The 24,236-nt window shown below is 38.1% G+C and overlaps 2 protein-coding genes across 4 annotated transcripts; one reads left to right on the forward strand and one right to left on the reverse strand.

Moving 5' to 3' along the window:
- The first annotated feature begins 1,681 nt into the window (after nucleotides 1–1,681).
- On the forward strand, nucleotides 1,682–10,032 carry calb2b (calbindin 2b). Of its 3 annotated transcripts, XM_079470785.1 has the most exons (12): nucleotides 1,748–1,927; nucleotides 3,372–3,448; nucleotides 3,710–3,799; nucleotides 5,927–6,007; nucleotides 6,856–6,912; nucleotides 6,989–7,066; nucleotides 7,163–7,218; nucleotides 7,311–7,350; nucleotides 7,772–7,849; nucleotides 8,691–8,744; nucleotides 8,933–9,004; nucleotides 9,086–9,595. In XM_079470785.1, exons 1-12 carry the CDS (start codon nucleotides 1,834–1,836, stop codon nucleotides 9,200–9,202), a joined length of 894 nt encoding a protein of 297 aa, XP_079326911.1. In that variant the 5' UTR covers nucleotides 1,748–1,833; the 3' UTR covers nucleotides 9,203–9,595. The 3 variants fall into 3 exon arrangements, with proteins under 3 accessions (XP_079326912.1, XP_079326913.1, XP_079326911.1); XM_079470786.1 differs by lacking the exon at nucleotides 7,772–7,849 and having other exon boundaries at nucleotides 1,682–1,927; nucleotides 9,086–10,032; XM_079470787.1 differs by lacking the exon at nucleotides 7,772–7,849 and having other exon boundaries at nucleotides 1,729–1,927; nucleotides 8,933–8,996; nucleotides 9,086–9,589.
- Nucleotides 10,033–13,208: 3,176 nt separating this feature from the next.
- gba2 (glucosidase, beta (bile acid) 2) lies at nucleotides 13,209–24,191 on the reverse strand. The gene is made up of 17 exons (XM_079484842.1): nucleotides 23,907–24,191; nucleotides 23,381–23,635; nucleotides 21,639–21,730; nucleotides 21,448–21,563; nucleotides 20,771–20,989; nucleotides 20,358–20,597; nucleotides 19,776–20,032; nucleotides 18,777–18,902; nucleotides 18,081–18,265; nucleotides 17,826–17,930; nucleotides 17,642–17,749; nucleotides 17,180–17,331; nucleotides 16,962–17,068; nucleotides 16,596–16,738; nucleotides 15,639–15,754; nucleotides 14,279–14,470; nucleotides 13,209–14,155 (listed from the first exon to the last, which is right to left on the reverse strand). The coding sequence occupies exons 2-17, from the start codon at nucleotides 23,569–23,571 to the stop codon at nucleotides 13,937–13,939; spliced, it is 2,568 nt and encodes an 855-aa protein (XP_079340968.1). The 5' UTR covers nucleotides 23,572–23,635; nucleotides 23,907–24,191; the 3' UTR covers nucleotides 13,209–13,936.
- Between the last annotated feature and the right edge of the window lie 45 nt (nucleotides 24,192–24,236).

The raw sequence follows: 24,236 nt of genomic DNA on the forward strand, positions 1-24,236 counted from the left end.
TGTATACAAAAACATACAGTTGACACAAAAGGTATCCAGACATTATACAGGATATATGCTAATATCATGAAAAATGTTTCGTGGAGGAGACTGCATGCTTTTTTTTCTTACTTAGTTATGTTGATCCAATTTTAAAGAGCTGTCTTTGATGAATGTTCAGAATGTTAACATATAAAAAATAATATTTAATAGACACTTATATTTCATATACATAATATTTTTCATCCCCCTCTCCATTTCAAGTCCATTTAATGGTTCATAACATTCCTGGTAGTTCTACTTGACAACGTCTTTGTTCCCTGCCACTAAAAGGCTCTAAAAGTGTGTGTGTGTGCCCGTGCATGTTGCATGCTGGCCAGCTGAAATTCGGAAAGTGCTGTGAGGGCTGTGGAGCCTGAGCATTCTGAAGTAGCACATATAATTAGATTTGTTTAGCCCTCTCAGAAAATGACTATATTTAAACTTCTTTTTTGAGCTCCGTTGTTTTGAATTACAGGTAAAAATGAGAATCTTTGGAAACTGCTTTTACTCTGCTTTCAACCATCTTGAAGGATATATGTGTCTTGTTAAACAAACATGAATCGCTTAAAAGTAAAGGTTCTTCAATGGCAATGTCCAGCATGGAATCTTCACAATGTCCAAAACATCATCCATTGGGTTTGATTATTGGTCCTTCAGCAAACAAAAGGTTACAGAGTTCTTGCATCAGCACTTAAATGGTTTTCTAAAGAACCGTGGTACTTTTTAGTCCTTTAAAAGCCTTTTTGGGACCTTCATTTTTTTAGGGAGTAAATATTTAATACTGCAAATAACACATGTGATGAGACATGCACCTTGTGCAAGTCTTAGCTTTCCCAAGTGTGAACTTCAGCAAACAAATTCTTTAATGTTTCTTATCCTAGAAATGTGTGATCTATACAAAATAAAGGTTATTTCTGTTAGTTCTGATAAAATAACAATTCTTTACAAATGACACATGGATTGATATGGTTTATTATTGACTATAAATACATTTACACAATTCAATGTGAGACTTATCTATCAACTACAGCTATCAATCAAAATCTCCTATCATTAATCAAACCTGGGTGACAATTTAATAGCTCTTTGATATTATCTATGTCCCATCTTCTCACTGACCACTTTTTAATCTTGTAATAATTTCTCAAGCAGAATTGCAGAAGGGCTATTGTGTCCTTCAGATGTTTGATTATTTCTCATCACCTCTCCTGCAGTATAGGATTACAGCAGGCTTTTTAAAAGTAATCATGTGAAGGCACAGGAGACCATTCATCACCTCTGCATGGACCTGCAGGGGCTTGTAGTAATCCTTGTGTCTGAACTGTAGAGATTGTAAGCAAATGTTTTGTTCGGAGAGAGAAAATAAATTAGCTTTTCTCTTTTGTACTGTATCTTTTAAAGGATGATATTTTCTTTGGTGTTCGGTAGATTGCTTGTGAATGTATTCAAATGCATAATGTAAATGTAATGTCTTTCCAGACATGCTTAAAGCATCTCTTTACAGCGTTGGTCAGTCAATATGCTTTAGGAAACTTTGATATCATTTTCTGCTCGTCGAAGCGAGGATTTGAACGATGATGTGCATGCTGATGTGAACGCACTCGACTCGACTGCTCAAGCTGTGTGTTTGATCGCACCGTGCTGCCACCTATCGATGGTTGTATGAACTGCAAACTTCATTACCGCTGGTGGGGGTTAAAAACTGCTGTCTCTGTCCGGCACTTACAGTGTTTCACAGAGGTGTAAAGGAGTGCTGCCAAGACACGACATATATTTCCTTAAAAATCAGAAAAGGAGAGGGAAACGATAGATATGGCGAACAAGGCACCGGAGGTCCCTCCTCTGCACCTGGCGGAACTCACTGCAACCCAATTTCTCGACATCTGGAATAAATTCGACACTGACGGTGAGTGAAACGTCCCGGGACATGTGTCAGAACAAGATCTCGCTGAAACCATCGCAGGTCATATTTATGTACATTGTATGTAAGTTAAAATGTGTCACGGTTGTGATAGCCTAATATTAAATGTATAATTTCTGTAAAATAACTCGAAAGATGAATACGATGTTAAAATTATGACTTTTAGCTGTTCAGTTTAGGCTGTGAGCAATGTGAATGGGTCTCGAGAAAGAGGCTGTGCATATATGTATACACCTACCGAAATACTGTAAACTTTATCAACTCTAAACGAAAGACAATGAATTTTGTTTACGGACATAGTCTATATTTCATTCGTGTCATGTTGTTTTACAAGAAAAATACATAAAATGATACATTTAAGCAATATAATAAAGATATGCAAGTATGTTGCGATCGAGCTGTAACTCAACGTGCAGTGTAGTTTTACGCTCGAGCGTCTGAATAGTGCAAATTGAAAAAGCGCCTCTGACGCATGTTGACGTCTTTCGTTTCTACACATATTCGCTGCTGAGTGTATTGATGTCCCTCGTGTATTGTTGGAATTATTGATATTGCACTGAAATAAAGTCATTGTTTCTCATTTATTAGTAGCCTATGTCACCTCTATTAAGATGATCAGTGTAATAACGTGACCGCAGTGGGTCAGCTTATATGAATTTTACTGCTATTTGCGCAAATTCTTTGTTGGGAGAGACACGTTGCAGTTTGAGACGTTTCCGCAAGACAAGAACGTGCTTAAATTGGGACATAAAAAGGTTTTCAAAAGCTTTGTACTTTTTTGCACACTTTTTGAAGTAAAAAATGATATTGCTGTAAGGGTCAAAGCAATTATATGGTCAAGAGAATACAGCAAAATATGGGAGAAAAATGTTTATGTGAAAAATAGAAAGAACATTTGCATCCGAAGTCTATAAAGGCATCTGTTAAACATGACTAAACTGATAGTCTCATAGTGGTCATACACGATCTGTAACCCTGAAAAGCAAACTGTGAACAAGTTTCCAGATGCTATGAATATATACATAGACTTTGGTTCCAAAATGAGATAACTCCGTTTTTTATTTATTTTCAAAACTCATGTTTTGTATGCTATCATGTTTTTATGCTATCATGTTTTTATTGTGTTAGTTGGCTGTATTTGTTTAGTTATTATGGTTTAAATCAAAACAAACCAACTCCAGTTTGCAGTTCACTGGAACCGAGCTCTTCATACAGAAAAATTCCAGTTAGGCTGATTGAAAATACATTTAATGAGAATATTGTCAGAACTTGTTTTTTTCTTCAATAGTTTAAATGAATAAAAGAAGCACTGAGTTGAGTACTAGACCTTCATCTCTCTTATAAGACAGACTGATTGTCAAATTAGATAATGTGAGACCAACCATGTCTGTGTCTTGGATGTTCATTATTCATGTTCATTATTTTCTAGGGAATGGCTGCATTGAAGGGAAAGAACTGGAACATTTTATTCTGGAGCTTGAGGTAGCGCGTAAAGGCACAAGTGCGGTGAGTCATACATTTTTATGTTAAAAAACAAAGCAGTTTCACTTGATATGTGGTGATCTGAATGGCACATACAGTTATTAAGAACTACCGAATGACATCCACAGATTATTCTTGCCTAATGCTCTTGACATCTGAGGAGATACCATCTGTCTGATATTTTTCAATGTCACTGCCATTTCTGGATGGTGTATTGTAAATACATTTTCTTGGAACTTTGAATGGTTTTAATGTAACAATGAATGAAGTTTGGTTTGGTTTCAGGAACCTTCAAAGGCTTCGTTCAGAGACAGAATGAAAGAGTTTATGCTGAAATTTGATGAGAATGGTGACGGGAAGATCGAGATGTCCGAGGTAAATTCACATCCTTTTTTACCTCTGGTGTGCAGTTCACAGTAGTGGTTTGAAGGGAGATCGTTCTGCAGTGCCACCATCTGAGATTAATGGAGCGACAGGAAGACATACAAAGAGGACAGTGAGGGGAGATGAGGGGCTTGGGTGGCATCGATCAAAAGCATGACAGAATGATGAAGGGTGGGGGAGCGAGCGGGATGAGAGGAGAGGAGAGGTGAATTGGAAATGAATGAGGGGAGGGGCAGAATGGGTAGGGGGCGACGTCCATCATAATACTAGCATAACTGGGTGGATGAAATTTTTTTTTTGAACAAGAGACCACCCTAATCCAGGAAAAAGACCACAGGCCTATATTTCTTCCACACAAAAGGTTTTTCTTAATGTGGGTGTATTGCCGTTTGAATATAAATTTATTTCCCTTGCTTTATTTGTTAGACCAAAATTATAGATTCCTGGAGGTATCATTTCTATTTGGCAAATAAAAAACTTTTGTGCCACTATAAATAAAAACTGGTTCTATAAAGATGACCAATGACTCTGCCGAAAGCTGCAAGCAACTATGGCCATAATCCCTCTAGTTTCTGGTCTATAAATCACAGCATGTCTTTCCAAAGTTTTGAAACCCATTCAACTATTTACTTGGACTTTAGACAGTTTTGCTTGACAGTTTCTGTCTGGTACTAATCCTCACAGCTGAGCAGTTTCAGACTCTTTCTTGCATGAGTCACTGATCTGCTCTCTATGTGCAATATGTGAATCTAAACTGGAACCTCAGATTAGCCATGTTGGGATCAATGCATCAGGCAACTTTTGCTCTTTTTTTCTACATTTTTCTGCCTCTGAGAGATTTAACTAGTATGTCCATTTTTTAGGTAAAGTATTAACAGAATAAAAATGTTATTGTAGTGAGTAGTATGTTTAAAAATGTGAAAAAAACGAAACTTTCCACAGGCACATTCATACGGATGAATAGCATCAAAAAACGGAACAAAATAACTGCAATACCACGAAAGTGTAACCTCTAAACAATCACAGCAAACATTTGCATAGAATCAATTGAGTCAGTGCGTAATGATTTAAATTCTAAAAACATAAATAATAGTTATATACAGGACCTGTCAAAAGTTTGGAAACACTTACAAAACACAAAAGAAGATATTTTGAAGAACGTTGTCAACTGGTTAGTGATGTACAGTATGTGATACAAAAAAGTCCCATATTTAAAATAAGTATTTTGACTGCACCAAAGGAGCATATGGGGAATCCTGAGTTGTTGTTAGTGATCATAAAAGACATATCTAAAATGTGTGTGTGTAGATGGTGGCCTCGTGTCAACTGGGCTCATAAATACAGAATTCAAGAAGTTATATAACATCCACCCAGTAGTCCATACTCAAAGGCAGGTTAAAGGATGCAAGCCGTAGCAGATCACGGCATGCCACTTATTTGCTTGCTCAGTTTCCTACTGAAGCAGCTTTTGCTGTTTTTCCTTATACATTTTTTACCATATTGTTTCTTTCTCTGACAATTTCATATCCACAAAGCCATACTTCGTAGAAATGATGCAGAAAAAATATTAGATGCAACTCATTCTTAAATTGGATGAAACTATAACCAGTAATTTCCAGTACGTTGACCCTCTGGGTTTATGTTTGGTGTGGGACAAGAAGCGGGATTTTGCTGGCTCTGTGCTTTTAGGTTTGATATGGTTTAGTATCTCTTCAGCAGTTCAGCAATGATGAGCTCCTCTGTTTAGGCCAGAAGAGATAACCAAGGGCATACAATGGTCTCTCATCCCTGTCCAGTTCTTGCAGGCACCCTCATCTTAAGCCAGAGAGAGAGGTTTTATACGCAGCTCAAACAGCATCACTTGGTCGATCATGTAGCAAAAGACTGCTTGGGATAAGAGTTTGTGCTCCACTGTGTGGCTGTCCATGGTGCTGAAATCCCCTGCAACTGAATGACTGTATATAGGAAATGTTGTGGGTAAGAGGAAGTGGGCACTACAAGAGAAAATATCTTAAATATAGAAATAATTGAGCATTAGAAGTAATTTGTTATGCTTGAAATGTATTTTGCTGTAAAAACTGTAATTGTAAACTGATTTTCTCTTTCTCTGTCTTTCAGCTGGCTCAGATCCTGCCAACAGAGGAGAATTTTCTCTTATGCTTCAGACAGTTTGTTGGGTCCAGCGCAGAGTTTATGGCAGTATGTTAAACACTAAACCCCACTTGGATTGTTCTCTTGTACCACGTGTTATGAATTTCATGTTCTGTAGAAGTAGATTAAATGTCTGAGTAGTCTGATTGTTTTAATATGTCCAATAATTCAAACGATTGTCGACATCTTGTGTGATCATGAACCATATTTTCTTAAGAGCTGAGGTTTCTGCATGCATCCGTTTGAAAGTAAGAGCGATGAAGCAAGAAAGTTCTATTTGCAGTAGGTTATCTATTATGAATGGCCTGCAATACATAGAGAAACCCAGAATGTGCGTGTGTGAAGAACTGGGTTAATGGAGATTCATTTGTATGACATGGTCATTTAAAAAAAAAAAAATACAAAACATGTTAGTTCTGTAGAGAAAGGCTTTTGTGGACATGATTAAGGGGTTTTGTTTTATAAAGCAGACGGATACACATGCATTTACAGTAATGTACATAATGGCACATTTCATGGTATATTAGGGCAAGTGGGTGTTCTTACACATTAGATCAGCTTCCCAGTAATCCCAGTTTATTTCTAGAATATCAAATTTACTGGATAAACTAAACAAGGACAATAACAGTATCGTGTGCAAATGTAAACATTTTATTAGTTTAATCTTTCTGGTTCTGAAGATTCGATTTCTTGCGTGTGTGTCTACCATAGTGGAAACCAAATGTCTTTAAATAAATGTTCTGTGAGGGTTAGATAGGGATAAGGTTAGGAAAGACATTTATCTCAATGAAAAACAAAAGGGTTGACAGAAAATCCCCACTATGTTAGATAAACGTGTGTATAGTATGTGTGGATGTGAATGTGTCTATGCTAATACTCAATGTTTAATTTTCCAGGCATGGAGAAAATATGATACGGACCGCAGTGGATACATTGAATCAAATGAACTAAAGGTATAACTCACATCAAACTTCCGAAAGCTGTGATAGATTCATTAGCAAATTAAACTGAGACGTTGTTTTCCCTCAGGGCTTCCTCTCAGATCTGCTGAAGAAAGCAAACAGACATTATGATGACAAGAAGCTGAGCGAGTACACACAGACCATAGTGAGCAAACACACACACACACAGCTCTTATTCCCTCACACATATACAATACACACTCACACCAGCTGTTCAATAATTTGTGTTTTCTTTCCGCAGCTCAAAATGTTTGACCTGAATGGTGACGGGAAGCTGGGATTGTCTGAGATGGCGAGGTGAGAAAGTTAAGACAGAGAGAGATGGAGAGAGGGGGGTAGAAAATGTTTAAATGTAATATTGTATTATGTGTTGCTTTTTGTGCCTCCAGACTTCTTCCTGTGCAGGAGAATTTTCTCCTCAAGTTTCAGGTAAGATCAAGCAGCCTTCATAAGATTATCATAGATTAGATTACATTCAATTTTGTCGTCACGTGGAGTGAGTAACATACAGTTGCCATCTGAGCAAAAGTGCAAACATTAATTGAAATAGCATTTAAACAGTATTATAGTGGAATACTAATGGCAACATATTGCAAGTGATCATTGTAGTGTAAAAGCTACAGTATAAATTACTGTAGCTTGATATATGTAAGTGCAGAATGTAGAATATACAGTAAACAAAGTATTATTTATGATTGAGAGAAAGAAGTTATATTTAGAAACATATATGGCAACAGTGTAGAGTTGGGTTTTTTGTAGCAGAAAACTTGAACGATTACAGTTGAGTGTTTGTTTGGGTGCATATGTTTGTGTGAACCTGATGGCAGATTGCTACTGATTTCTACCACAGAGCGCATGGATTGATGAAGATTATCTGAGTAACAATAATCTCCAAAGATTATTCTTGAACCTAGAGATGAACTGGCTTGTATAGTAGCGCTCTCTACACTGACTTTATTATTTGTTTGTATATCTCACTTCCTTCCTTTCAACACAATAAAATATGTGAGGGAAAGAAGAACCATTTGATTCAATCCAACAGATTTATCTGTTTCATGTGATTCGCAAGTTATCATCCAGCGTGTCTTTGAAAAGACACATTATGTCACCCAATAACCCAATAATTCAGTTCAGTTCTATTGAAAAAAAATTCATTTCCCAAATGATTTTTGTGTTATTTTCGACCCAGCATTCGGTCAGCAAGGGACAAACCCAAGCGCTGCATTGTAATTTAACTTGGGCTATCAAACGATTAATCGCATCCAGAATAATAGTTTGCGTTCACATAATATATGTCTGTGAACTGTGCTTATTCATTTTGTATCTATAAACACATACATGTATACATATTCAGGAAATGTTTACATGTATTTATTTATATTAACCAATCATTTAAATTACATATAAATGTTTATCACATTTTGCTATTTTAAATTTTTCTTAAATATATGCATGTATGTGTATGTGTTTATAAATACAAAATTTAGATGCACAGCATACAGACACATGTTATGTAAACACAAACATTTTCTGTGTTAATTTAACCCAACATCTGGGGTTTGTATTTTTTTAACCCAATGCTTAGAAATGATGCCTGTTAGCTGCATTATTTTATTGTAATCCCAGGGATTAGGAGGATTATTTTCTATTCATCAAATTCAGGCCTCGAAAAATAAATCTAAAGCCAAATCTATATTACGATATAACCTTCTGCCCTACACACACATATGATAAACATAATCTGATACCTTTGTCCTCATCATTACCAGAACATCAAACTGTCATCTGATGAATTTGAAAGCATCTTCACCTACTACGACAAGGTCAGAAGCTTTTGTCTTTATGTTATATGAATTTATCTTTTTTTATCCCTTTTATTTGATTGTATGTGTCTATAGCATGTGTCTATTGATTGAAGACTATATACACAGAACATGCAAACACACAGTTCAACATTACTATACATGGAAACCGTACCAACATACGTTCCTTTCATTTTTGGCCTCTACAGGATGGTAATGGTTACATAGATGAACACGAACTGGATGCACTCCTCAGAGACCTCTACCAAAAACGTAAAATGGTAATTTGGATGGGGATTTAGCACTCTTTTGGTTACTCTGGATTCTTATTGAAAGCTGCGTGCGTGTGTGTTTGTCCTCAGGTCATTGACCCTCAAAGTCTGGCCAGCTCGAAGAAGAGCATCATGGCGCTGTCTGACGGAGGGAAGCTGTTTCGGACAGAATTAGAGATTGTGTTATGCAAAGAGCCATCATTCTGAGCTCCTTCACTTCCTCTAACCACCCCAAACTAGCCAAGGTGCATGTGGTGGCTCTGCTCCACTTTTTATCCTGTCAAAGTAAATCAGCATCCATGACGTATCCCTCTCTCTGTGGCATGCCCTTCCCAGAGAAATGGCTTCTCGATCATGTGTGCATCTCTTGCTCGTCTTTTTATGTCATGTAATTCTTACACTGTGCTAGAATGGTCCTTGTTATCATCCTGCTTGTACTTAATCTTCACTTTATTTAAATTATTTTATCGCGCTTTCCCATGACTCTCTCTTCTCTCTCACTCTATCTCTCTCTCCCTCTGTCTGTTTACTAGCAAGACTGCAAACTGTTTTGCCAACACAATAATGACTGAAATAAAGATTAAATGAAATGTTTACCTTACTCAACGTTCATTCTTTGTTTTCACATCTTGTGGTATATGTAAATGTAACATCAATGTACTACACAATGTAATTATTGTGTCCAGGTTCCATTAGATGATACATTTGAAGGAGACTTCAGATTGGCCTTGCTGGGAATCTCTCTTGCATACAATATGGTTATAGCTGAAGTTCCTGTTTTGCAAGCAGATAATGGTAACAATGGGCACCTATTATCCTGCTTGAGATGTGCCAGCTTCTCAGGCGCAGCATGATCTAATTTTCCATTTAGATAAATTCAAAAGCAGCTAACTTATCTTTTGAGCGCTCTAGTAAATTCGTGCATCTTGAAGCGTGAGCAGTAGCACAATGAAGCGTTTAGAGCTTATCTTTTTCTTTGCAGCGGTATGAGGGTTTTTCCTTTAAATAAAACAGGAAAGAAAAATGTGGTGATGGTGACTTTTGTGGGCTTCATTTTTATCATATTCTTCACAGAATTGAACCTAAAAATATATTTTTTGTACTTTTGTTCCCTGTTGTCCGTTAATTGCTTCACATGTATTTCTTGATATTTACTGACATCTATGTTTTTTTCATAACATCCTTTGCAGGTTATCAATACAGCTATGGGGCAAGATGGCAAAAGTTATAATTTTACTGTCAGTGTTGTAATAGGCATACGTATTTTTTGTGATGTTTTTGATATACTCTCTCACTTTCTCACTGGCCATAACACAGGACCTCTCACAGTGTGGGTTGGCCATAAATTAAATATCAGTTCCCTCATATATTTTTAACAGTGTTTAAAACAAGAGCTCAGTGTGGCCCAGCTTAAACATCGTATGCACTTGAAACGCTTCTTTAGCACTCAAGAGAGATGGAGCACTCAGAAATGAAGGACCACTCGACAGAAAATAAATGGGAAGGCCCAACATTGACCTCTAGTGGTTAAAACACGCTAATGCCAGAAAATATGAGACGAAATTTCAAGGGTCCAGTGTTGGAAATGTCTGCAATTCACTAGGGGGAATTTAGCAGGGGACTGCTTTATATATTTTAAAACTATAGATGCAAAATAACGCTGGATTTATGCATAAAAAGTAATGTGTACAATATTATTTTTTTTAACAATTAGGTAATGCATTAGGCAAGGCAAGGCAAGTTTATTTGTATAGCACATTTCCTACACAATGGTAATTAAAATGCTTTACATAGAAGAAATTAAAAATATCCATTTGATAAAACAGTGAAGAAATAAGAAAAGTAAAATTTAACCATTAGCTAACATTGAACAATACAGCTTTCATGAACATCTTAGTTCATGTTCATTTAAGGCATTTGCTATTGCATCTCTAACATTTCTAGCGTTGTAACATTAGTTAATGCACAATAAACTTACAATTCTATTGAAAATTACCAACATTAACAAAGATTACTACATCCAGAAATGCATATTGCTCATTGTTAGTTCATATTAGTTAGTGCATTACTAATTGTTAGTAATTGTTAGTTACTAATGTTAATAGTAATTAGTAATTGTTAGTTACTAATGTTAACAAAAAGTACAACCTTATTGTAAAGTGTCACCAAATTGTGCATACCATGCAGGCCATTTCTCATTTCTAAAAAAATTAAATATTGGTGGAACTACATGCCATCTTAAATTTCACTCCCAGAAATCCACAAATACAATTCCAACCTTATGAGCATTCTTATTGTTCAAGTACCCGGAATGTGCACAGGGGTTACAGGCTCAGAGCAAAATAAATGTAATATTTACGATTGTAACACTTTAAAATAAAGTTTTTATCATGAGTAAATGCATTCATGTGAACATTAGAATTAGAATTTATTCATCTTTGTTCATATTTATTAGTATTAATACAATCATTTCACCATGGTGCATTAACTAATGTTCACAGTTGCAGCTTTAGTGTATTAGTATGCTGAAATCAACAAGATTCATAAATGCTAAGTATAGTTCATTGTTCATGTTAGCTAATGCAATAATCAATTGTTAACAAACACAACCTTATTTTAAATATTTCCACTTAGCAAACGTTTTTATTGACTAGAGTAGTGTTATGCTTTTAGTGTTTCAGTTTTAAAAGCCCTCTTTTAATTACATTATGGCTGGGCAACCCAGTTCATGTCCATTCTTGGTTCCAGATCCAGTTTATTTAAATCAATCACCTGATATATTAAAGCTTTTAAGCTTTTTACTGTAGCTCAGCTAATCACTCTGGAGGCCAAGAAAAATCACCCTGGCACGGAAATGGCACTACAACAGTGTGCAAAGTCTGCAAGTCCATCCTGAGTGGAGTCTTTAAAAACTGTCATTGATATACACTCACCTAAAGGATTATTAAGAACACCATACTAATACTGTGTTTTACCCCCTTTCGCCTTCAGAACTGCCTTAATTCTACGTGGCATTGATTCAACAAGTTGCTGAAAGCATTCTTTAGAAATGTTGGCCCATATTGATAGGAAAGCATCTTGCAGTTGATGGAGATTTGTGGGATGCACATACAGGGCACGAAGCTCCCGTTCCACCACATCCCAAAGATGCGCTATTGGGTTGAGATCTGTTGACTGTGGGGGCCATTTTAGTACAGTGAACTCATTGTCATGTTCAAGAAACCAATTTGAAATTATTCAAACTTTGTGACATGGTGCATTATCCTGCTGGAAGTAACCATCAGAGGATGGGTACATGGTGGTCATAAAGGGATGGACATGGTCAGAATGGCATTTAAACGATGCCCAGTTGGCGATAAGGGACCTAAAGCGTGCCAAGAAAACATCCCCCACACCATTACACCACCACCAGCCTGCACAGTGGTAACAAGGCATGATGGATCCATGTTCTCATTCTGTTTATGCCAAATTCTGACTCTACCATCTGAATGTCTCAACAGAAATCGAGACTCATCAGACCAGGCAACATTTTTCCAGTCTTCAACTGTCCAATTTTGGTGAGCTTGTGCAAATTGTAGCCTCTTTTTCCTATTTGTAGTGGAGATGAGTGGTACCCGATGGGGTCTTCTTCTGTTGTAGCCCATCCGCCTCAAGGTTGTGCGTGTTGTGGCTTCACAAATGCTTTGCTGCATACCTCGGTTGTAACGAGTGGATATTTCAGTCAAAGTTGCTCTTCTATCAGCTTGAATCAGTCGGCCCATTCTCCTCTGACCTCTAGCATCATCAAGGCATTTTCGCCTACAGGACTGCCGCATACTAGATGTTTTTCCCTTTTCACACCATTCTTTGTAAACCCTAGAAATAGTTGTGCGTGAAAATCCCAGTAACTGAGCAGATTGTGAAATACGCAGACCGGCCCGTCTAGCGTTTGGAACCATGCCACGCTCAAATGACTTTAATCACCTTTCTTTCCCATTCTGACATTCAGTTTGGAGTTCAGGAGATTGTCTTGACCAGGACCACACCCCTAAATGAAATGAAGCAACTGCCATGTGATTGGTTGATTAAATAATTGCATTAATGTGAAATTGAACAGGTGTTTCTAATAATCCTTAATAAATAAAGAGTAAAGAGTGTATGATGACCTATAATATAAAATATATTTTTAATGTTACTTTTTTGCAGAGGCCACAGCCTTAAGAACAAACTTAATGTATGATTGACTGTTAAAAGAGAAACAGGCTCCTTATTTATCGGTGGGATAGTTACTGTGTCATTTTGGATCTGTAGGTTTAAACACTATAGTGCATTGATTGGCATCTACTGTATATATACATTCTACCATAATTCATATAGTAATGGCAAAGATGTAAAGAAATTGGAGCATCTTCCCACAAATCCTAAGAAAATATGAACTGAATTGAATACACATTGCCATTTATTCATTTATACATCTCTTATTTTTGTTGTGGAATAATATACAGCACTTGTCAATGCCTCAGATAGATACTGATACTACACATACAAGACTTAAAAGCCAAATAAAAACAAGACATTGAAAACTTAAGTACTTTTTCCGCACTCAAAAAAGCATTCATGTAATGAAATTGTACTCAATCATGCTCTATTACTCGGTTCTCTAAGATTGAGACATTGTCAATAACCCTAGATCTTATATGATTATAAACAAATGAATACGACATTGTGACCAAGCTAAAAAAACTTCATGCTTCCAGTTGTAAACCTGTGATCAGAGCTTCTACACTGAAGGATTTTGGTAGAACTATTGCAGGGTTTCAGTAAAAGTCAGTTTTTCATAACATTATATAAAGGTATACAGTGTACACACGTATGTAACTGTACACACAAACAAGTTATGCAGTCTTTTAGATGTTCAAGAATCAAGGACATTCTACGTTCCCTTCAGCATACTTCCAGGACTCATTCCAGTCCTGTGTCCTTCTCAGTGGTTTTGATGTGCTTCGGTCGATTGTCCAGTGCAAGCTGCATTGCCCAAATGCTCAGAGGCCTCATATAAGCTAGAGAGCGGTAGATGCCTTTCTCACAGTATGCTTCGGGAGTCTGGAAGGCCATTCCCAATTGCTCCCATACAGTACGATAGCAACCTTCAGCAGTTTGCAGACCCTCTTCAACCATGCCCTGGGAAACAGAAGACAATCACTTGATTTACAGTTGGAGAAAGAAATGATTGATCACGATTTCCGTGAGATTAAACAACTAGTAACCGGTTAAACCACAACAATGACCTAAGGTTTGTCTTACCTCGTGTATCATTGTGGCTGCCAATCCATACACCACACCCACCCACACCTCATCTGATTGGACGCTGGAACGATCAGGCACGCCTTCTGGCCTCATTCCATTAACTGCACCCATCTGTCCTTTCGCAAAGCTCATAACATTGAGGTCAAACACCGATTTCAATGCACTATGGATTTTCTCCTTGGGAAAAGCCTGCGCAGAGAAAAGCATGTTCAAATGTATTTGCCATTTTTTGCCCAGAACCACAAATTGCATAATTCCAGCAATTTCAGGACATAATCACTAAAAACAATCACTTGCACTTATGGTGTTTTCATACGGCTAAAAGATTGGGCTGCAAATAAGTGCATAGACATATGGGCAATACCATACCATGAAAAATACCAAATGTTTTACTTTACTAACAGCACAGATGTCAAAATGGGGTGGTTTTATAGCCAAGTTTTTGAAGCATTATTTTTATTGTTTTGTGCATGATTTTCCACAGTCAGATAGTAGCCGTTTAAGGATTGTCACATCCATTAAGGTACATATTACTCAAAAATGGGCACATGAAAATTTTAATCAAGTAACTATTTTATGTTCTATGAAGAGACATCCCTTCTTTATTTGTCTATTATAAAGCTATTGCTTCTTGTTTGCGAATATTAGGTTAAATAATCAGGTTCTGCCAATCTTATACCTGTAGAGTAGTATTGCTTTCGTCATATCTCTAAAAAGTTTAGTTCTCACATTTACAGAAGACAGATACAGATGTATCACTATTTCCGAAGAAAGCCGACCTCCAGTGGTCCAAAACGGTCACTTTTATCGTGTGCACCGCTCCGTCATTTAGTTGCGAGCGACTTGAAAATCCAGAGTAAAACTGGTACTCGTTTGAGAAACAATCGTCTTCGAAATTACATTCACAAACAAAAACATTTTTGCAACTCCGTTGCTGTCCGGGAAATGCAAAGTCCATACTCTGCGGTCGTGACACAGGGTCCTTTGGAAAACCTTTCCGAAACAGGCTGTAGTGCTGGCGGACAATATCGAGCACAGAAATACTACGTCATGCGTCCTTGTAAAGCTTGAGGACCCAACACGTTTAACAGTATAACGAAGGCACAATGGATGTAATAACATGTTAGGCCTCTTTTAATTCACAGAAATCCTACAAAGTATGTCATCTCTGAAAAACTTTGCCATATAAATAACGCAGGTTTATTTCCATTTTTAAAACGGAAAACTTGATATTTTCTGATGTTTAGACAATCAATGGCTCAGTATATTTCTAACAAATACATTCCATGTCACATCCATAACGCGAATTGTGTCCGCCAGATGGAGAGTAACACAGTATACTTTGGTCTTTGCTTACCTGGAAGTCGTCATCCCCAAGCCCAGAAGCCCTGAGAAACCAATGGCCTGCACACTGGTCTGACATTACACTGTTGGAGAGGTTTCGTCCACTGCTGTCATAATTGTAGTACTTGCCTAAAAGAGTCAGAGGAACCTTTTACTTGAAGTTGTGTTCAATTCAATTCAATTCAATTTTATTTATATAGCGCCTTTCACAATTTGCATTGTTCCAAAGCAGCTTTACAGGGGAAAAACGAAAAACCCAAGAAAGGGTAAAACACACTACATGGTGTTTTATATAGTAAATCCAACTATTCTAGTAAATAATATCTAATGTCAGCATCTCCTGGTGGTTTATTTAGCATATTTGCATTAAGTGAATGCTTGGCTGAAAAGATGCGTTTTTAATCTAGATTTAAATTGGGCGAGTGTGTCTGATCCTCGAATAATATCAGGGAGGCTGTTCCAGAGTTTAGGTGCTACGTATGAGAAAGCTCGACCCCCTTTGGTGGATTTAGTTATTCTAGGTGTTATCAAAAGTCCTGCGTTTTGAGATCTTAGAGAGCGTGATGGGTTGTAGTGTGATAGAAGCTCTGTTAGGTAGGTAGGGGCTAAACCCTTTAAGGCTTTATAAGTGATTAAAAGAACTTTAAAGTCAATACGATACTTAATGGGTAGCCAGTGAAGGGTTGATAAAATTGGGGTTATGTGATCATATTTTCTGGTCCTGGTTAGAACTCTGGCAGCTGCATTCTGAACTAACTGTAGTTTGTTTATTGATGATGCAGGACAACCACTAAGTAGCGCATTACAGTAGTCAAGTCTTGTTTTTTTTTTTATACGAAAACATTGACACGACACCATGGCTCATCATCTGTTCTCATCCCAGATGATCCTTCAATATGGAAACAGATCTAATGGCGGACCTGGCTTTTCACAATCTTTAACATGACTAAACTTAGCTTAGCCTACTCACCATTCCACAACAGTTTGTCGAAGGCTGCACTTCCTCTGTCTAAAATATCTCTGTAGCGTTGATAAACAGATTCGCAGTTCAGCAGACGGGCCATTTTGCACATCATGCACACTGACGCCAGCCACAGACCACCGCAGTATGCACTAGAACATGCACAAATTTAACACACACCTGTTACTCTTGTATGTTTGTTGTTGACTGTAAGTTACATTTTATTACATAACAACCCAGCTAGAATAAGGAGATATTTATATAAACCCTCCTGTAATAGCACAAGAATGTCCTGGACACACAACAGTAGTTGTCGAGAATCACCCTCATGTATCCTATTATATATTTCCTGTAGTCTTTTGTGTTATACTGTACCTGGGTCCAGTCACTGTCCATCCATCATAGGTCTGGTCTGCATAGCCAGAATTTTCAATCAGCCCATCTCCATCCTTATCGAACTTTAACTCGGTTTCCATGACTGTCTAAATCAGAAGTGAAGTAGATCTGTGAGCGATGTGAGCCAAAACACTTGGAAACGTGATCAGGCTCCATTTTAACATTCAGAGGATACATTTCTACACAGCTGAGCTCACCTGGCATATGGGCCACATGTCCTTCAGATACTGCTCATCCTGTGTGAGGTAATAGTCTCGGTACACTTGCAGCACAAACTTCAAGTTCAGATCTTTCCAGTCGGCTGTATCGTGAATCAAGTAAGCGTTGACACGACACCATGGCTCATCATCTGTTTGAATAAGTTGAATAAGGTGTTTTAGGAATATTAGAGCAATCGTTTTTAAGATTCAGGGAACATTTGAAATCCGAGTCTTATGAAACTTTAAAAACTTGAAGGCACGCTCAATCTATCAGTACGCACACAAAGTTAAAAGACTTTAGCTAAATATTGGTTCCTCTAACATTATAGACACAAAAATTATTATAGACATATATATGACAAAATTTTATTGTCATCATTATATTTTTAGCTGTATTTAAAACATTACTTTAAAATAGTTTTATGCTTAAACAGGGTAATAAACATGGTATTAACTTACCAGGATCTCCAATGTCGTGAGGCACAACACCCCGGGTCTTGACTGGTGAGCACTGACCACTCATTAGATTTAATCTCTCTGTAGGGTCATGCTGTACGACACTACCAGCTGAAAGAGCAAGAATAAACTTACAAAACTTAAAAGATCCATTCATTTCAATGTCATCTTGTAGTGTTTAGCTCACCAATATCATACTGCAGACTTAGAGCCAACTTGGGCCACAGCATGATAAGAGCGAATGAAGCGTAGAAGTGCACATCATAAGTGTTATACATCCTGTACTCCTGACCTGTGTTTAAAGAGTGAATAAACAGAAGTCACGTCACCTTGATCTAAACCTGACTGCATTTTAACACAAATGTACCAAAACCTCTCAGCAATGCTAAGCATCAATTTTCAAATGGCTCTAACAAGCCATGTTAAAGCGCTATCCTCTTACCCTCTAGGTAAGCAAACCGTCCATATTCCTTGACAACTTGAGGCTGAGCTGGAAGCCCCCCATCCTCAGGACGGAGACCACCACTGATATCGCTGTCCTCTGGAAGCTCCAGCCACACAGTTCCACCGTCCACAATGAAGTAGAGCTCATTAAACAGAGCCGATTTATACCACGCTGGAAGAGAACTAGACGAACAGTAAATTCAGTGGCCGCACTTAACGTACAGTATTAGTGTCAGCTCAGCTGCAGCAGCTGTGGCGGTTGTCTACAGTAAAGAGCAGCTTAGCTCATATAAATGATAAGAAAACACATCAAAATTGAGTTGATTTCATTGTTCATTTATGTTTATTTCAATCGGTTTAAAAATGGTAAAAATTTTACAAGTATCTTGTGACGGTGAGGTTTGAAGGTTTAATCAGAGTGGCCAGAGTTTTATCTACAAGACCAAACAGTATCCAAAAATAAATATGCCTTATGTTTAAAGATAAAACCGTGTAGGCAGACATCCCACACCCAACACATACGAACCTGACTGTATAAAGTGCACTCAACAGGATATGAGTAATAATACACTAAATGGCATATAAGGGTTTTATATATTACATAACACACAAATACATTGCCTTTTGGAAAGAAACAAACTTGTCCCAGGCAACTTAACTCGTGAACTGTTGCTACTGAATAATGTATTTTTACCTGTCCTGTAGAATGGGCCTCTGCCACTCATCTATGCTCTCCTCCCATTTACTGTAGTGTGTGAGAGCGTAGTGGGACAGCGAGGGGGCAGTGTCCCCTTTGCTGCCATAGTAACGCGTGTATCTCCTGAAACAAACACTCCACCCTGTTACTTCATACAGTCATTGAGATGAGCATCAGCGCAACCGTTGTATTAGGTTTACAAGTTACATTGAGCCCCGGTTTCACAGTTTAAGACTGATCTCAGAATAAAATTATTTTTGAGCCGTCTTAACTGGACATAACTTGCCCTGACATATCTTAAAATATGTCAGTGCCATTGTTATGTTTCAAGATGCACACCAGCAATGTTTTTTTTTTCTAAAGCATTTTAATAAAAGTGACTTAAATAACCCAAACTGGTTTTCCTGATGTATTTTGAGAATGTCCTGATTTATAAAAATGTTTCCCATTATGCATTTTACTCACCCTTATATAGTACCATGACTTCATTTCCTCCATGGAACATATAAAGACTATCTTTAAAAGGACTGTTCGCCCACAACAACAAATTATGCAATTATTTACTCACACTTGTTTCGTTCAGAGCATTTGTGGAACTAAAGGGGGGTTGCAATGGGAGTAATAGTGATGCTCTTATAAAACTTTATAAGGACACAAAAACTTAATAAATTACTCCACGTGACTTATGTTGTGCATTTCAAGTGTCCTAAAGGCATACGCATGCGTTCGTTGTAGACAATTTAAGTATAATCTGTTATTTGATTAAGCGTTTTTATGTCAATTTCTCTGTGTTTGGCTGATTGTTATGTTGTTATAGCAACAATCAGACAGCTGTTGTAGTTGTATGGGACCTCATTGTATGCCTGAAATATACAGCATGAGTCATGTCCTGCTATTTGTTACGTTTCTGTGTCCTTTCGCAGCTTGGGAATACGTTTCCCATTCCCTCATACGTCATCAAAACTAGTGCATGTTAAAAATATTGAATGTACACACCTTGCATGCACCCTCTCTCTCGAGCCGAAGGTGACTGTGGGCATATCCCATGCCAAACTGAACTCCATACTGTTGTGTCCATTAGCATGCACAGAGCAGCCCGCTGCCAGGGCTGCTGCTACACTCTCTCCCTTCTGTGTGGGTGTGCTGGAGCCCACGGGCGAGTCGAGTCGTCCATCGGTCATGAGGTCACTCCACAAAGCACTACAAGTTCCCTCTGGGCTAAACGCTGTCTGGTGACTGATCTCTAGGCCAGACTGCAAGACGAAGAGATTTATTTTAATGTCTATAATAATAAGTCCACTTTGTTCCTGCTTCTACAGAATTCTTCTTGAAACATTACAAGCACATGGGCGAATGTTTACAGCCATTCTATGTGAGCATATATTAGCACAGTGCACCATGACAGTCAGGCAGTAAGCAAGTACAACTCTCTTATTTTCTCAAAGGAACACATGAGTGGGGGTGAACTGCGAGACCTGTTTGGCAGAGTCCTGATGTTCTTGCTCACAACACAAGACTTATTTTCGTGTTTAACTACAGGCCAAACCTGTCGCTTCAACATTTTCACAGATCCGTTACCTTTCCTCTTGCAGCGATACACAGAGTGTACGGGTTTACAGGTGTTTGGTGATGTAGCAAGACCCCAGTCACGGATTCTCCCTCTTTTTCATGGTGAAATGGTTCATTCCAGTGGCCCCCGCACGTGTCGTCTTTATTGCCCGACCCATTAACAATTGTGAACATGATGGAAACGTCGAGCGCGTAGTCATTTTTATTCTCAATATCCCACACAAACACAGCCACAGGCAGACTGGAGTCCTGAGAAAGAGAAAAGAGGGCTTAGCTTGTTTGAGATGGATCAATAATTTGGATACGCCTTCATTATCTTTGTACGTATTGAAAGCTTCTACATTAACCAAATTTAGATGAGGTAAATAACCACAAAAGAAAAAGTGGTGGCGATATCAAACAGATGTCAAAGAGGAGGTCACCTTGTAGTCATGGGGGATGACAGGTGAGACCTGTCTGCAGGTGAGCGTGACATTCTGGCCAGGCAGGTGGTAGACGGTCCAGGCTCGTGGGTACAGTGCGTGGTAAAATGCATATTCACCGCAGTAGCCCCAGTTCCAACCCTGAAGTGTTGAGGGACGTTCGGTAGACAACACCTGTTGGTATACTGTCTGACCCCCCCTGCGCAAACAAACTGTAAACTAGGAGACAGAAATTTAGGTAGACTTAAAATGGGCGAAGAAGAGATGGAAAAACTGGAAATAAAATAGCACAAAAACTCACAAAATAGCTTGTAACTATTTTATAAATGCAAATACAGTTTAAAGGTACAGTGTATGACATTTTGCGGGAATCTAGCTGTGAGATTTTGAATTGCAACTTATGGCTCACTCCACCTCTCCCTTTTGAAACACTACGGTGGCCGACACAGGACTAAGATGTTGTCACATTTTCATGCTCTGTAGAGCAGTTTGTCTGTTTAGGGCTACTGTAGAAACAAAACAGGGCGAAGGGGACCAACGGTGTATGTAGATATTTAAGGTCTTTATATAGTTATGTATATTATATTGCATTACTGTCAGTAGATCCTCCAAAAAGTTACACATTGGACCTTTAAAAGCACCACCAATAGTCATTTATTTGTAAGTGAATTGGTTACCTGGTTAGCTATAACAGTTTTATAGTGGTACATTCCAGGGTTTAGTTGCCATCTGCAGAAATCGCCCTTCCATCCACGGGTGATACTACCTCCCCCAATGCCACCCAGAGGAACACCTGCAACAAAATTTCAAAATATGAAGTTGTTGTTTTTGTTATTGACTGGACGTTTTTGCTTGCCTTTGTACTCACCATAAATTTGTTTCAGAGGTAAGGCCCGAAACATATCAATAAAAGGTGCTTTCTTTTCAATCTGGGTCTTTTTGTACCACCATCTTAGATACCTGTTCAGACGAACACAAGAAATTTATACACAGACTTTATTGACTCACATTTTGACTTTTCAAAATGGACTTTGTGGCTCACCAACAGCTTTAGTCATGAAAATGCACTTCTTTATTTTATACATACAAGGTTTCCCTTTAGTCACCCTCAACCCACCCCATTGTTCTCTTTGTCTGTCTGTAAATGCACACAAAGCAGTTTTCAGGACCGTGGTATGAAGCACAAGAGTGCCTTAAACACAAACTGATATACAAAAATGTATGTTCATCGGTTTCTTCAGCATAATCATAACAGAAGGATTTAACATCTCTTATATCACATCTATATGACCACTTATCTCAACTTTCACCCAGTCGTAACATTTAGATATCTGACATGGGATTACCATGTAGGTGTGGCTCTGGATTGGATCACGCTGTGAATAATTCATCAAGCGTGGAGAAGGTTATGGAACATGAATACACTTCACATTCGCATAAGAGCACTTATTGTATCAATAGGAATCAATTAACACAATAAGAACTCAAAGTGAAGTCATTGTTAATGCATCCAACGGTTTAAGAATCTATCCTTGGGTAAGAATGCTGGATAATAGGCAGTGGCCACCAAAAGTAAAACCAGAGTTCAACATTTTAAAGACCTGTTTGGAACAAATAAATATTATCCCAAACTATATATAATAATGCACAAATTAGAATTTTCGCCAATAATAAAACTCAGCCAATGACCACGAGTCAATCATTAATCATGAATGCAAAGCAAGATCAGTATTGATCAATCATTTACCAGCCTGAAGCTACACAGTTTCACAAAGCCTTATCTTGATGTCAGATATTACAGCTATTCCTAAAAAAAATGTACCAGTCTAACAGGCCAGACACAAGTGCTCTGAAACCCCACCTGATACAAGTAAAGACAAAATAAACCTGGATGGCTGATAGAAGTAAATTATTTTATATGCGAGCAAGTTACCTACAAATGAAATCATTTTCAGACTTCATGTTTTACCAGTTGATGTTCATTGCATCTGAAAATTAGCCGTTTTGTCTTTTACGAAGCTGGTAATGGTAAACCTTGTAACAGTTCCTGCCTTGGTTTGCTAAATAAGGAGGGCTGCTTAAGAAGCTGGCAAAGAAGAGTTTGGCAGAAGAGAAGAAACCCTGTTTCTGCAATATTTATAGTATCCATTTCATCTATCATAATACTACACTGCAAGTCCGAATTAAAGTGACAGTTCACCCAAAAATCATTTACTCACCCTCTTGTCATTTCAAACCTGTTTGACTTTCTTACTTCCGCAAAACACAGAAGATATTTTGAAGAATGTTGTTAACTGGCCCTCATTCACTTCCATTGGTTTTGTGTCCATAGAAGTGAATGGATGCCATCGCTGTTCGGCTACCAACTTTCTGCGAAATAGCTTCTTTGGTGTTTTGCGGAGGAAACAAAGTCAAACAGGTTTGAAATGACAAGAGGGTGAGTAAATGACGACATAATTCTCAATTTGGGCTTAACTATCACTTAGAGGAATCACTGTTATGGTCCGTTATGATGTCTTACTTTTCACGGATGACATGGGACATGTCACATTAACGGAACCATGATATGAAGATTAAACGAATCTGACGCCCATTTATTGCTAAACATACCTGACACCCAGACCAACGTGTTCGATCATGTTGGAGATTGAAACATCTTTGGCTTGAAACGGTTTCCTCTTCTCTTTGAACTCGTGTGCAAGACATATGCGCCAACCATCCTTTGGGACACCAAATCCAACTTCTGTAGACACGTACCGGCCCATGAGCTCGGCCAGAGACCTGCTGTCATTTAAATCCATGTTTTGGATCTGCTAAATCTACAGTCCAAACCAAAAGCTGGTGTGTACAACCGGTCTAAATGATCTACGAGAAAAGCACAACAGACAAAATTGTGAATCTAGGTCAATGAAGCAAATTAGTCAAATAACGTAATGACACATTTAATGAGAAAAAAATAATGCTTGATTGTCTTGGGTTGATCTTGTTGTATGGAGGTAGGTATCCAAGTTACATGTGAACAGAAAGATCACCTTTACGCCAACCAACCACAAGCTGGAGTTGTAACTCGATCTGATCATTTCTAATCATTTGTATCTCATCGGGTTTGTTTTGGAGAGGATTGGAGATCTCTTACCTTGCCACCTCTTTGCGCTGCACTTGTTTTGATGCTCTCCAGCATGACTATGTCAATAAAGCCATCCGGTATCCCTGCGACTGTCGCTTTTCCACCTTCTTATTAAATCACGGGGAACATGTGTATGAATGTAAACCGCATAGACAACTTTGTACATGTGGAGGCATTTGTGTGGCATTCAACAGGGCAGTGTCCTCTCGTGTAAAACACACGTTCACACTAAGCAGTGCCTTTCGTCGCCGTCTCACTGTTGAACTGGTCAAGACAGCGTCGATTATCAATCCCAACCGAAAGTGTTGGGTCAAACCAATGAGCACACCTGAGGGGTAG

This window comes from Barbatula barbatula (genome assembly GCF_947034865.1).
Source record: "Barbatula barbatula genome assembly, chromosome: 1".
Lineage (NCBI taxonomy): Eukaryota > Metazoa > Chordata > Actinopteri > Cypriniformes > Nemacheilidae > Barbatula > Barbatula barbatula.

Coding starts and splice junctions, on each gene's coding strand:
- gba2 (XM_079484842.1), bottom strand. CDS start 23,571: ATGGATTTAAATGACAGCAGGTCTCTGGCCGAGCTCATGGGCCGGTAC. Junction 20,990..21,447: donor AAACTGTTATAGCTAACCAG/GTAACCAATTCA, acceptor TCTGTCTCCTAG/TTTACAGTTTGTTTGCGCAG. Junction 17,332..17,641: donor TCACGACATTGGAGATCCTG/GTAAGTTAATAC, acceptor TTATTCAAACAG/ATGATGAGCCATGGTGTCGT.
- calb2b (XM_079470785.1), top strand. CDS start 1,834: ATGGCGAACAAGGCACCGGAGGTCCCTCCTCTGCACCTGGCGGAACTC. Junction 8,745..8,932: donor TCTTCACCTACTACGACAAG/GTCAGAAGCTTT, acceptor TGGCCTCTACAG/GATGGTAATGGTTACATAGA. Junction 9,005..9,085: donor TCTACCAAAAACGTAAAATG/GTAATTTGGATG, acceptor GTTTGTCCTCAG/GTCATTGACCCTCAAAGTCT.